Genomic DNA, 14,817 nt, shown 5'->3' with positions numbered 1-14,817 from the left:
GGCCTTTCATTTTCGAAATTTATAAAGGAAAAGGTTGGCACAAAAAAAGTGATAAAATGTAATAACAGCAAGTCAAGTGGACAGACTTAAATATATTTTTCTAAAAACAAAAGGAGGCGAAGCAAGGTTGAGCATGAGAACGTGTTACTTCTAACTAACTACCTCTGCCAGGCTCCGATCTTTCAGAGGCACTTCTCCGTTATAGCAGATGGCCCATAGGGTCGTCCCAAAACTCCATTTGTCGGTAGCAATGCTCAGGTTTTTTGAGTCTTCCACACATTCTGGTGCAATCCATGGAATGCGCTCAACACGTTCTAGAACAGTAAATTACAGTGAAATATGTTCTTACAAAGTTCCTTTCAATTCAATTAAAAGCCTGTAAAATCGAGAATTTTATTTAAAGGCGAAGACTGCTGAATCAGTTGTAATGCATCCCTATCAAGAAGCTGGTAGTCTACCTAATTGAATGTAGATTTAAGGGGTATCACTCTCCTCTGAAAGCACTGGCTGATGCTCAAGTATAATTCCAAAGGATGCCATTTTCTGTTCAGTATGCCTAATAGCTTTTTCAGTGTGCGAGTCAGGCGATGCGCGTTATCAAACTGCTCAAACATGTTGGAATTAGAAGTTGAGCCAAATGCTCATCATATATGGACACTTTAAAATCAGTGGCTGTTGTTTCAGAGCTGGAATCATCCCTAATCTTGGCCCTCCTTCTCACAGGGACATTGAGGCCCAAGGTAATGAGTCGAGTGCCAACCGGGCTGTGTTTAACTAATGGCACAGACTGGCAGTTAATATTTAGTGAATAATATTACCATTGGGTCCATGTTTGAGACCACAAACTGAGGAGACCACCAAGTGCAAGTCATATTCCATAATATAATTTGCATGGCACCACGCACTGGAGAGAAAGGGGGCACTGCATGACTCCAACTAAAGAATTTTACTTTTAACTCATGCCAGTTGTCATGACAAAATGATTTTTGGCGTTTGAGGGATTGGAAGCCCCTCCAACGGGGAAATTTATGGAATTTAATTTCAAACGCACAGACATTTTTTGACCTCAAGAATGGCACAGGGTTGATTCGGACACCGAGCATAAACAGTGACTCTTTAAAAGGGTTTGGACATTGATTGGTACCAGAGAAGTGCCTTTAACTGCCATTGACTAATGGAATCAAGAAGTCTGATTACCCACCGCAATGGCACAAGTGATATCATCAATACAACACACTCCGGGAATTATGCAATTAAGGTCTGGAATAGGGTCATTAAAACCCTTATTAACCTTGGAGGCCGGGTGCTGTGTCACTTCAAACAGCAGGAAAATTGCTCATACAATGAGAACTGATCCTCCATGGAAAACCCTGGATTGTTTCAACCAGCTGGACATTTATGTGGACTTTGCGTGGAATCAACTAACTGGACATTGGATCGGCAAGAACAAGAATGTATGTTTTGGCATGTCTCGGTTAAATTATTATAAAGGACAAGCACATCAGAGTATTGGGGCGGCGGTCAGAACAAGGGTAAGGCCCTGGTCACCTTGACTCAGTAGTTACAATCAATATGGGACAGACAGTCATGTTGGGGATTCCAAGTGCTTTCCGCCATATAGTGGCGTTATTGATCTGAAGGTTTTGTAAGGGTTTGGGGTGGCTTTTTTTGCCGGTAACTTGTCATTTGTTTGAGCTGTATCATGGTGATATTGGTCGGAGGGCCTTTTCTTAAGGTTTTGGGACAATACTTGATGTTTTGCCTGTATTTTTGTGAGTTTAATCTGAGTCATGGTGACTTTGTGTTGGATACTGGGAATGGGTGGTTTTAAATTTTGGGGTCTTTTACTGAGGGGGTTGTTGGTGATTCAATTAAACGATTGTGTCTCACTGGTGATTCTGTTCAAGCCATACACAGGTGAATCTGGTGTCACAAACCCAAGTGTGGGGAGGGTCTCCAAGGGAGGAAAGGGAAACCCTACACATTAATGACAAGGATAAGGGATCACACTCCCGAGTTGCAGTCAGTGCTTTCTATTACCTCCAGAATTATAAGACTCACTTTTCCTAGTCTTCCATGCCAATGCCCAGGTCTAATTTATACCCTGAAATTCTGTCCTCACCTGTCACTCCCATACCTAATCCCTTAAATTTCAATTTTGGCCCTTCCTCACCTTAAGCTTCAACTGCAGATTACAGTCTTCACGTCATAGTCATAGAATTTACAGTGCAGAAGGAGGCCATTTGGCCCATCGGGTCTATACTGCCCCTGAAAGAGCACCCGATCTAAGCTCACACCTCTACCCTATCCCCGTAACCCAGCAACCCCACCTAACTTTTGGACACTACGGCGCAATTTAGCATGACCAATCCACCCGCACATCTTTGGACTGTGGAAGGAAACCCACGCAGACACGGGGAGAATGTGCAGACTCCACACAGACAGTGACCCAAGCCGGGAATCGAACCCGGGTCCCCAGCGCTGTGAAGGAACTGTGCTACCGTGCCACCTTCTGCTTCCTTCAACCCCATTGCACCAGAGCCTTCAGCCCAAAAGTAACTTCACAAGAGATTCTATAGATTTGATGTACTACTTTTCTAAAACATTTTAAATAAGGGGTATATTTTCCTTTGTTTATTGTTGCTAAAAAGAAGCAATGTTTCCTCAATTATACACCACGTGAAACCATTTTGTTTCCAAAATTGAAAACAGAGGAAATTCTACATCTTTCTGAAAACATTACCTTCTCTGGACAGCACCGTGATGGGAACACCTGGGTCACTCAGTTTGATGAATGGGCCTCCATCATTCTCAATGCCTTGTCTTGCCAGCAAAATATTTTTGGTACATACATTTCCATGCACTAAATTCTTGTCCTCCTGTTCATAAAAATAATCCATGTTAGCTCAGTAGTTGACACTTAAAACAATTAAATGTATCAGTGTATCTCCACATGGATTAATTATGTAAAAAATAATGAAGTGAATCTATCAACACCAGTCTTTCCATGCCATCTGGTATAATTCATCCCACATTGTACTAGCTAATAGAAACACTTCCTGGTTCTCAAAGGCAATTAAATAAAACTGAAAACTATCCATCCATTCCTTATCTCTACTATTCAAACCTTACTTTCGGACCTCCACCCCAATGAGGGAAGCATCATCTTCCATCAAACATAAGGAAAGACAGTTGCATGTCGCTTATTGGTCAGTTTCATAACATCATCAAAGTGAAACTTCACATCATGTTAGCGGTCAGTTCCACATAGAATAGCTATTCCCAGATCTCTATCAACATGTCTCGAGCATAAAACAGGCAAAAGTATGATTGACGGAGATTAATGATGTATGAATATTACTCTTTATAGCATTTATGATTAAGCAATTGTAATTACATAGAAATTAAAGCACAGAAACAAGGACCAACCAGTCAATGTTGGCGTTTCTTCCACATGATCCTGACAACTATCTCTGTGGCCTTTGAATCAACCAACTATTGTTATGACACGCTGAGCCAGTGTGCGGTCAATTCCAGCCCCCACTTCACCCGGAGTCACAACATGGTTGAAAGTAACTTTGATTTTCAAATACCCAGGTTTTTCGGTTTTTCAATAACTACAGTAACCAGGTTTATAAATGTAAACACAATTAACTTTTTAATTATTCACAGTAACTATAATTAAATATGCAACAAATTCAACTGATTAACTACTATCTAATCTCTAACCACCCTCATCCATTTTTAACTCGCACCACCCTCTGTATACACACACACAAAGAGGAAAGAGGGGTGTAAAATAACGATGAAAGTAAAAAGATAATCGTTTTTGTTTCAGATGGACATCTTCCAGTTAGTTTCTTCTTCAGTCTATGCTTTCAGATAGATGTTATCTTTTCTTTCAGCTTGTAATGGTTTTCACTGTAGACTCACAGAAATAGCAGGCAGCCAGCATTTGAGAGAGAGAGTCACACACAACTTCTTCTTTCAGGGTTTAGAAGATTTTGCCTTCAGGCAGCAGAACAGAAGTGAGAGCTGCTTCCACCTTGAGGGTCTAGTTACTTCTCCTGGGTTCTCTCCGAAAAAACCCTACTTGTCAGGAACCAATGGCTATTGGTCACCTGGAAGAATACTGTCCATGGCCAATCCATTGGCCAGCAGCCAACCAATTGAAGCAAACCCTTCCAATCTCTTGGTGCCAAAAAGTCTGGGTTCTTCTGCCCAGAATACAAAACTTTATAACAGTGTGCTATTTTGACAGAGTTCCTTCTTTCCTCTGCTCGACTTAAAGGTATGCTGCCATTAATGATCCATGGACCAAAATGATAAGAACAAAATAAAAGAAATAGAAACTAAGGGAATTAACAGGAATGGCCCTAACACTACATAACATATTCTTACAACTAAAATGGTCTCTGCTTCAAACACTAACTCTGATATGAATAACCTCCCAACTCTCTGTGCAGGAAAGTTTCTCAGTTTGTTGCCCAAAATCACTTTATGTTACATCTATGGTCCCTTTTCTAGAGTCCTCGATTACTGATAATAATCCATTTCCATGTACTCTAACCTATCCCATAATAATTTTAAATATCCAAATAATCCATAGAATCTATAGAAATCCTACAGTGCCATTCGCCCCATCGAGTCTTCACTGACCCTCTGAAAGAGCACTGTAACCTAGGCCCATTCCCCCACCCATCCCCGTAAACCTGTGCACTGATCATGGCCGACCACCTAACCTGCACATCTTTGGACTGTGGGAGCAAACCAGAGCACCAGGAGAAAATCCATGTGGACACAGGAAGAACATGCAAACTCCACACAGAGTGTCACCCAAGGCCGGAATCGAACCTGGGTCCTTGGCGCTGTGAGGCAGCAGTGCTAATCACTGTGCCATCGTGCCACCCCTAGCCCTGTCAAATTACCCTGTAATCTCCTCTAATAAAAGCAACTCAACTTTTTACAAGTCTTTCTTTGTATATGTATTTTCTGATAGCATGTATTTCCTCAGTACTGATTCTGTCTCCTTCCTGTAGCATGGAGCTCAAAATTGTACTCAGTACTCCAACTGTGGTCTTACTAAGGTTTTATACAGATAGTTACATATTGACTTTTATATTCTATACCTCTTAACATATAATCCAGTATTCCATCAATTTGCTGCTTTTAATATCCTGTGAACTGAGATCCCAAATCTCTTGGCCCTTTCACAGCACCCACCTTGCTCCCATTTAGAGCATCTTTCCCTTTTTCTAAAGCTAAAATGTATTGTCTCATGGTTACTGACACTGAATTCCATCCCCATTCCACCATTTTATCAATATCCCCCTTCTTTGGTCTTAATTATTCAGACTATACTTTTCCTTCATTATAGTTTAGATGTTACAAGCACGTGTACATTGTAACAGACAGGGTACGGCAATCTTACCAGATAGCTCAGTGCACTCGCCAGTTGTTTAGCAACCAGAAATTTCCAGGGCGTGCTGTTTGAAAGCTGTTCACTCTTTCGATGCATAAACAAATCAAGTGGTCCAAACTCAACCAATTCTTCAACCATGATATCTAGAAAAAATTAAAAGGCAAATGTAATTTGCATTCTGATTGTCATTCTTGTTTCTGTTTGCCCACCCTTTTAGTTGGAGATTGTAGGGGGTCATAAACAAAAATGTTAACATATGGATTTGCACTTTGTTCCTAAAGTAAGATTCATATGTGGGATCGCACAGTGGTTAGCACTGCTGCCTCACGGCACCGAGGACATGGGTTTGATTCCAGCCCCCTGTCCATGTGAAGTTTGCACAATTCTCCCAGTGTCTGCGTGGGCCTCACCCCCACAACCCAAAACGATGTGCAGAGTAGGTGAATTGGCTACGCTAAATTGCTCCTTATTGGAAAAAAAAATTGGGTACTCTAAATTTATAGAAAAAAAAGATAAAGATTTTAAAATTCAAATCAATTTTAAAAAAGTAAGATTAATTTGCACATGTGTATACATTTCATTTAATAAGTTTTATGCAGCTGTTTAGAGGCAGCTAATTTAAACACAAGGGACCTGACTATGGTGCCATTAAGCCCTGCTCCAGTGACATCATGGAAGAGGATAGCAATCTTTATTTAGGTACAAACTATCTGCATCAATCTAACTCTAACCAGCAATAATTATAAAAATGAGATATTAGTAAGTTTATAGTTGGCATATACCTTACTTATCATCAGGGATTACAGACAATTTAGTATACTATTTTTTTTTCTTTTGAACTGCTGAGGTTGGGGATCATCAAAGCCTGTCCACCATCTACAAGGCCCAGGTTAGGAGTGAGGAAATAATTTCCAGTTGCCTGGATGAGTGCAGCTCCAACAGCACTCAAGAAGCTTTACACTATCTGTGACAAAGCAGCCTGCTTGATTGGCAGATCATCCGTAAATATTCACTCCCTCCACCATCACTGCACAGTAGCAGCCATGTATACCATCTACAAGATGCACTGCAGCAACTCTCCAAGGCTCTTAAGGATGCACCTTTAAACCAAAGACCACTACTATCGAGAAAGACAAGGGCAGCAGAAACACAGGAACACCACCATCTGGAAATTCCCCTCCAGGCCACTCACCAACCTGACTTGGAAACATATCGTCACTTCCTTCACTGTCGCTCGGTCAAAATCCTGGAACCCCCCCCTCCCTAATGGCACTGTGGGTGTTCCAACATCACATGGACTGCAGTGGTTCAAGAAGGCAGTTCACCACCACCTTCTCAAGGGAAATTAGGGATGGCCAAGTAAATGCTGGTCTAGCCAGCGTTGCCCACATATCTTCATTGACTAAAACAAGAGCATCCACTTATTTTTCTTTATGTGGCTCAGTAGATGATCCATTAGCAAAACTTTGATATTGAAGGTAAAATAATTTTCTTGTATCATCCCAAAGCATGCCACGTTGTCATAGTGATAATGATTCAGGGCCTTGGTGAGAAGGCATGTGTCTGCTGACCATAGAATTCCTACAGTGCAGAAGGAGGCCATTCAGCCCATCGAGCTTCTGAAAGAGCACCCTACTTTGGCCCACTACCCATCCTATTCCCGTAATCTAATAACCCCACCTAGCCTGCACATCATTGGACACTAAGGGGGAAACGTAGCACCGAACCTGCAAATGTTTGGATTGTGGATAGAAACTGGAGCACCCGGATGATACCCACGTAGACTCCACACAGACAGTCACCTAAAGCTGGAATTGATTCAGGTCCCTGGCACTGAGGCAGCAGTGCTAACCATGCCAAGCAGGCAGTTCAGTTTGGGTAGGAAACAGACAGAAGCAGTTGTAGCTTTGCTTTGGTAAAGATGGGGCACGATTCTCCGCTCCCCACGCCAGGTGGGAGAATCGCGGGAGGGCCCCCCCGACTAATTTCACGACCCCCTGGCATCCCCCGCGATTCTCCCAACCCCCCGCTTGGAAGTATCGCCGCTCGCCGTTTTTCCTGGCGACTCTCCGACCCGGATGGGCCGAGCGGCCTGCCGTTCGCGACCGTTTCACGACGGCTGCAACCACACCTGGTCGCTGCCGTCGTGAAATCGCCGTGAGATGCCCGATTTGGGGTTTGTAGGGGGCCTGGTGGGGAATGAGCACCATGACTGTGCTCGGGAGGGGACAGTCTCAATTGGACGCACTATTTCCCCTCCGCCGCCCCGCAAGATCAAGCCGCCACGTCTTGCAGGGCGGCTGAGGGGAAGACAGCCACTGCGCATGCGTGGGTTCGAGCTGTCAGCCGTCATGACGTCAGCCACGCATGCGCGGGTTGGAGTCGGCCAACCTGCGCATGTGCGGCCGACGTCACATAGGCGCCGCCGTCGTGTCACTCTCGGTGCGCCGCCTGGCGACCGAGAGTTACGGAGCGCCGCTCCTAGCCCCGCAGGGAGGGGAGAATAGGGGGCGAGGAGCGGCCTCCGAGGCCGTCGTGAAACTCGGCCGAGTTCACGACGGCCCTCCCAATTTTTCCCGGGAGTGGAGAATTCCGCCCATGGTATCTCGCCAGGCAAAGAATACCAACAGGAAGAGATAGTCAGTCAGTCCTGAACCTCGTGAAGAGAAAATAATAACTCCATTGTTTGTCAGATGAAATGCGGGTAGGGCTCTATCTCAATTTGGAATTTGTGAGGGAAAGAACAACTGGAAATTTTGCTCTAGCTTTTAGCTGTGGTTCTCATAGAATCTTGTAGCAGAACGTAGTCAGCAGAATTAGCTTGGACAGCTGTGGGACACCAGAGAAACTCGAGTGCATCATCTACCCCCAGGAGCCAATTTTAATTCGACATGTTTTTAAAAAATAAAATTTGCATAATTTACAGCGTAGCTTTGGTGCCTCTTTATTTAAGGAGGGCATGGCAAACTCTTAATGATCATAGAAGTATTATCGCGTAGTATAAGTAGTACCGCGGCATGGTAGCATAGGGGCAGCACGGTAACATAGTGGCTAGCATTGTGGCTTCACATTGTCAGAGTCCCAGTTTCAATTCCCTGGGTCACTGTCTGTGCGGAGTCTGCACGTTCTCCCCGTGTCTGAGTGGGTTTCCTCCGGGTGCTCCGGTTTTCTCCCACTGTCCAAAGATATGCAGGTTAGGTGGATTGACCACGCTAAATTGCCCTTAGGTGTCCAAAAAAGGTTAGATGGGGTTATTGGGTTGGGGGGATATGGTGGAAGTGAGGGCTTAAGTGGGTTGGTGCAGACTCGATGAGCCGAATGGCCTCCTTCTGCACTATATGTTCTAATGACAACACTGAAATCAACATGATGAACTGCAGCAGGTGTAGTTCGCTGGAGTGCAAAGTCAGGCGGGCAAATCTTAGTTTTACTGCTGCTTCTCCCAGCACACTGTTCCCAGAGACAACATTCTGCAGGCATTTACACAGAGCTGCTCACTGCATCCAAATAGTGGTTGAACATTGATACACTTAAGCCAGGCAGGGATATATATAGTGGATAAATGGATACTTAAGACAAATGTTCCAAATCAAAACCTACTGCCTGTTGCTTAAATATCTTTCCTTTTAAACACACATTGAAATAGATTTTGAACAAAGAAAACAATGGTCTTAATGGGGAAAAAAGCAAATATGCACCTAGATGATACAGGAACATGTCTAAATAGACAGGTATCGTGAATGAATTGGCAGGCCCTCAAGGCTTTTAAAATCAGTTGGCAAGTAAGTGATATGTTTAATTTACTTTTCAGGCCCACTGTCCAGCAAGGGATACATCAACAGTGATTACACCTATATGGTAAGACCTTTGGCAAGAGGAGGCCTGGAAAAGAACTCCGAGAAAGGAATACCAACGATCTAGAGTCAAAAGGCCAATCCCACCCCCTGGAAACACTTGCCAAGTGTGCAGTCGAAGATGCGGCTCTATAACTGGGGTCATCATGCAAGGACCCACAGAACCCATGACCAGTAACACAGAGTTTCTGAGGTGGACAAGGGAGTCGGGGTTATGGGGAAAAAGCAGGGGAATGGGGACCAGAAACATAGCAGCCATGATTGAATGGTGCAGCAGACTCAATGGGCCTAATTCTGCTCCGATATCTTATAGTCTTATGGACAATCATACTAGTTAGAAACTGATCACCGAAGAAGATTACATACCGTGAAGACCCAAGCATTAGGTAAAAGAATCTTCAACATTTTTCATGCATTTTACATGCATTGAACACAATGTATTTAATAATAACAAGTAACAATTATACAAGTCAGCAACTGTAGTAGCACTTTGCACCTTTTTATTTATTCCTTCATGGGATTTCAGTATTGCCAGCAAGTCTAACGTTTATTGCCCATCCCTAATTGTCCTTGATCTGAGTGACCTGCTAGGCCATTTCAGAGGGCAGTTAAGAGCTAACCACATGTAGGCCAGACCAGGTAAGGATGACAGATTTCCTTCCTGAAAGGGCATTGATGAACCAGATGCATTTGTATGACAATCAATGATAGTTTTAAGGCTATCATTAGTAGCTTTCGGTTCCAGATTTTATTAATTGAACTCTAAATTCCACCAGCCTAAATTTCAGCCTTCATTTTGGAATAAAATTGTTTTTCTTAAATCAAGAGCTGGAATGTCATTATTGAGGAATGGAACACATTCCCATTTTGGGTACAAATGCCAGTGTTGAGCAGTTCCGTTTCAAGTACAGCACAAGTCACATCTATGGTAATGTCTTTGTATTCTTACCAAGAGTTTATCTCAGCCAAAACACAGAAGAATACCCCCAACAGTTTCACTTATATGTTTACATTTCTGCACAGTGACTAACTTCTAGTCACTTGAGTGAGATTACCAAGATAGTTTGATTGGAACTAACAGCTAGCACAGTGAATGGAAACAGTAGCATACCTTACTGATGATGTTACAGGATTAGCAATCCGGGGCCTGGACTAATTATCTGGAGACATTAGTTCAAATCCCTCCATGGTAGCTGGGGAATTTAAATTTAGTTAACCTTTTACTCCAGATTTACTTAGTTAATATCAATAATGGTGACCAAATAATATATTTTAGAAATCTTCCTGCCTGACCAGGTCTGGCCTACATGTGACTCCTGATTTGAAATAATGTGGCTGATTCTTATCTGCCACTGACATGGCCTAGCAAGCTGCTACGGTAGCTCGCCACCATTTTAAGCAAGGCAATTTAGAACTGGCAATAAATGCTGACCTCACCAGCAACACCAACATTCTGTGAAATAATTTTTTTTTTACAAACTGGCTCAACCAATTCAAATTGCCCTTTCATCCAATATGCCGGAGCTACATTCAAAGCAAATTTGGTGAACTGTATGTACAGTGAGCTAACCGACTACGTCTCCCTGGCCCCAATAATTGCAAAACAAAATGTTACTTACTTTCCAGATCTCGAACACAAACACCATGCAAAAGAACAATGTGCTTGTGGGAAACTTGCCTCATCATGCTAGCTGTCTCAAAGAAAGCCTATGGAGAAAAGACCATTTCTTTGATCAGTAAAAAAAAACATAAAACCGCTGATTACACCTCAAGCAGTTAAGTTCAGCCTCTCAATCAGACTGGCTTTTGTAATTTCAGCTCATGAGCTGTAATGATGAAAACATTGGGGTGGGCGATTGGCGTAGGGGTGGGAGAGTGGTATGGGGGTGGGCGAGTGGTATGGGGTGGGCGAGTGGTATGGGGGTGGGCGAGTGGTAAGGGGGTGGGCGAGTGGTATGGGGGTGGGCGAGTGGTATGGGGGTGGGCGAGTGGTATGGGGGTGGGCGAGTGGTAAGGGGGTGGGCGAGTGGTAAGGGGGTGGGCGAGTGATAAGGGGGTGGGCGAGTGATAAGGGGGTGGGCGAGTGATAAGGGGGTGGGCGAGTGGTAAGGGGGTGGGCGAGTGGTATGGGGGTGGGCGAGTGGTATGGGGGTGGGCGAGTGGTAAGGGGGTGGGCGAGTGGTAAGGGGGTGGGCGAGTGATAAGGGGGTGGGCGAGTGATAAGGGGGTGGGCGAGTGATAAGGGGGTGGGCGAGTGGTAAGGGGGTGGGCGAGTGGTAAGGGGGTGGGCGAGTGGTATGGGGGTGGGCGAGTGGTAAGGGGGTGGGCGAGTGGTAAGGGGGTGGACGAGTGGTAAGGGGGTGGGCGAGTGGTAAGGGGGTGGGCGAGTGGTATGGGGGTGGTCGAGTGGTATGGGGGTGGGCGAGTGGGTGTTGGAGGCAAGGTAGGGAGGTGAAATCATCCTGGGGATAGCCTAGTGATACACACATGGGCACTGTCCCCAAAAGAAGTATCCCACCTTCCTTCCTGCCTTGTCCATAGTTATTTTAAAAACAGCCTTCTGAATCTCACCTGCCTCTTTACACCAATTGTATTCGTGCTTGGGCAGCATAATGTTCAACTCACAAGCTACATTTATTATTTTTTATAAATGGCGGAGGTCCGCCGATATTGCTGTCCCTACCGTATAACGAGGACTGAATCAAGGGTGGATGGGAAGGCCACCCATCATATTTGGCATGCCCCCCCCCCCCCCCCCCCCCCCCCAGTGAAAACGTGCCCAACGAAGGGGCATACAACCCCACCCAATGGCTGGAATTTGAACTTTAAGACATTGGGAAATCAGGATTCAAAGTAAAGCAGCAAGAACATGAAGTGATGCACGACTGAGACTTGGAGCAGGATATATGGTCAACAGAGTCTTCGATGTGAGTTGAGGGAGAAATGGCAGCCAGGAAAGCATTAGAATAATTGAATTTAAACATAATAAAGGCAAGAGTTTCAGCGGCAGAGATTCTACTACAAGGGTGGTGGTAGACAATTTCATGGAGGTGAATGTATAAAAGCTTTTTACTGCAGAGGATTTGATTTGAAATTCAATGCAGAATTAAAAGGACATTGAAACCGCAAATAGCCTATCATTTCTAAATCTTTTCTTGGAGTTAAATTGTTCATTCACCTCCCTTCTCTCAACTTAGAAATAAGAAGACATTTTGAAAAATTAAGGGCGCGATTCTCAGCCCCCCACGCCGGGTGGGAGAATAGCGGGAGGGCCTCCCGACATTTTTCACGCCCCCCGACATTTTTCACGCCCTACCGCTATTCTCCCAAACGGCGAGCGGCGATTCTCCGAGGCCGATGGGCCGAGCGGCCAGGCCTTCACGCCCGTTTCAACACGGCAGCAAACACACCTGCTCGCTGCCGTCGTGAAATAGGTGCCAGATGCCCGTTTGAGGCATCGTGGGTCACGGCCATGCAAAGGGGCGCATAGGCCCACGATCGGTGCCCACCGATCGCGGGCCGTGCGTCCGTAACGAACACACTCTTTTCCCTCCGCCGGCCCGCAAGATCAAGCCGCCACGTCTTGCGGGGCGGCTGAGGGAAAAGACGGCAACTGCGCATGCGCGGGTTGGCGTTGTTCAACCTGCGCATGCGTGGTCGACGTCATCAGCCGCGCCGCATGGGGCCGCGCTCCTAGCCCCGTCCGGGGGGGAGAATCGGCCCCGGAAGTGGGCATGAAGGCTGCCGTGGGTCACGGCCTGTCCCACGGCAGCCTTTACGATTCTCCGCTTTTGCGGAGAATCTCGCCCTAAATTTGAACTGACCACCAAGTTTTAAAGAGTATTTCCTCTCGCCAGAGACGGGAGTAGGCCAATTTCATAGAATCATAGAATTTACAGTGCAGAAGGAGGCCATTCGGCCCATTGAGTCTGCACCTGCCCTCGGAAAGAGCACCCCACTCAAGCCCATGCCTCCTCCACCCCACCCCCTTAACCCCAGTTAACCTTTTTGGACACAAAGGGCAATTTATCATGGCCAATCCACCTAACCCGCACATCTTTGGACTGTGGGAGGGAACCAGAGCACCCGGAGGAAACTCACGCACACAGGGTGAACGTGCAGACTCCACACAGACAGTGACCCAAGCCGGGAATCAAACTGGGACACTGGAGCTGTGAAGCAACTGTGCTAACCACCATGCTACTGTACCGTGCTGCGGTAATTTGTGGAATAACGTACATGCTCAAATCTGAAAAAGGTGATCTCCAGAGCCTTGCCCAGACACCTGTATACATCTTTAGTACTGAACAGGTGTGACTAGGATAAAATTAGTTTCCAAAGACCTTACTGAATCCAAACAAAGTTACCGACATGCATCAAAACTCCAGTGAAGATACCAATGGACTGGTCAATAGTGCAGATAAGTGGCAAGTGGAATTCAACTCGAAGTGTGAGGTAATGCATTTGGGGAGATCAAACAAGCTAAAATAATATATAATAAATGGGGAAAACCAAGAAGTGTTGACCTTGGAGTTAATGCCCACAAATTACTGAAGGCAGCAGGACAGGTCAATAAGAAGGCATGTGGAAATCTTTCCCTTATTAGCTGAGATATAGAATATAAGAACAAGGATGCTGTAGCTGCATAAATTATTGGTTATGCTACAGCTTGAGTAGGGTGCAGTTCTGGTCACCTCATTATAGAGATTATGTCATTGCATTAGAGAGGGTACAGAGGAGATTTACAAGTATGTTGCCAGGACTGGAAAAATACAGTCATGAGGAAAGATTGTCGGGGCTGATGTTGTTTTCCTTGGAACAGAGGAGGCTGAAGGGAGAATTGATTGTGATGTACAAAATTGTGATGGGTCCTGGATAGAGTGGAAGGGAAGAGCATATTTACCTTCACAGAGAAGGCAGAGACTAGGGGGCATGGATTTAAGTGATCAGTACAAAGATTAGATGGGAGATGAGGAAAACTCTTTTCACCAAGATTGTAAAAGGAGTCTGGAACTCACTACCAAAGGGTAGTAGACACAGAAACCATCAACTCATTTAAAAGGTGGCTGGATTATGCATCTCAAGTGCCGTAACCTGTAGGCCCACGGACCAGATGCTAGAAAGTGGAACAAGGCTGGTTGACTTGTTTTTCAACTGGTGCAGACGCGATGGGTCAAATTGCCTCTTTTTGTGCTGTAGACTTCTTATGTTTCTTACCAGTGAGATATCTCTGTGACTGGGATCGAGAATCTTGAGGACTACCCGGATGTCTTTCGCATTGTAGAAACTTCCATCCTCCTCATCATCATCTTTATAATTCAGTGTTCCAGAATAAATGTTTGTCCTGGTTCCTCTTCCAAGGTGTTCAAGCTAATATCAAATACAAATTAGTTAAATATACCCTGCATCAGACCAGGTATCAAACCATTCATACACCCATTCACACAGGTGACCTGTAGCCAGTGGGGTTCCACAGGGATAAGTGCTGGGACTGCAACTGCTTACAATATATATTAATGACTTGGAGAAAGCAAGCCAATG

The 14,817-nt window shown here is 45.0% G+C and overlaps 1 protein-coding gene across 2 annotated transcripts in view; it reads right to left on the bottom strand.

Annotated features, from left to right (window-relative positions):
- jak1 (Janus kinase 1) overlaps nucleotides 1-14,817 on the bottom strand; it is a 195,960-nt gene that overhangs the window by 20,009 nt on the left and 161,134 nt on the right. For both annotated transcript variants that reach the window (XM_038794475.1, XM_038794474.1), the window contains exons 12-16: nucleotides 14,494-14,646; nucleotides 10,896-10,983; nucleotides 5,432-5,565; nucleotides 2,744-2,879; nucleotides 163-314 (exon numbers count right to left, since the gene is read on the bottom strand). In XM_038794475.1, coding sequence (XP_038650403.1) covers nucleotides 163-314; nucleotides 2,744-2,879; nucleotides 5,432-5,565; nucleotides 10,896-10,983; nucleotides 14,494-14,646 — 663 coding nt within the window. The remainder of the gene's footprint in view (nucleotides 1-162; nucleotides 315-2,743; nucleotides 2,880-5,431; nucleotides 5,566-10,895; nucleotides 10,984-14,493; nucleotides 14,647-14,817) is intronic.

Source organism: Scyliorhinus canicula, chromosome 4, assembly GCF_902713615.1.
Source record: "Scyliorhinus canicula chromosome 4, sScyCan1.1, whole genome shotgun sequence".
Taxonomy (NCBI): Eukaryota; Metazoa; Chordata; class Chondrichthyes; order Carcharhiniformes; family Scyliorhinidae; genus Scyliorhinus; species Scyliorhinus canicula.
Note: the sequence above shows the minus strand (reverse complement) of the source record. Positions and strands in the feature narration are given on the sequence as shown.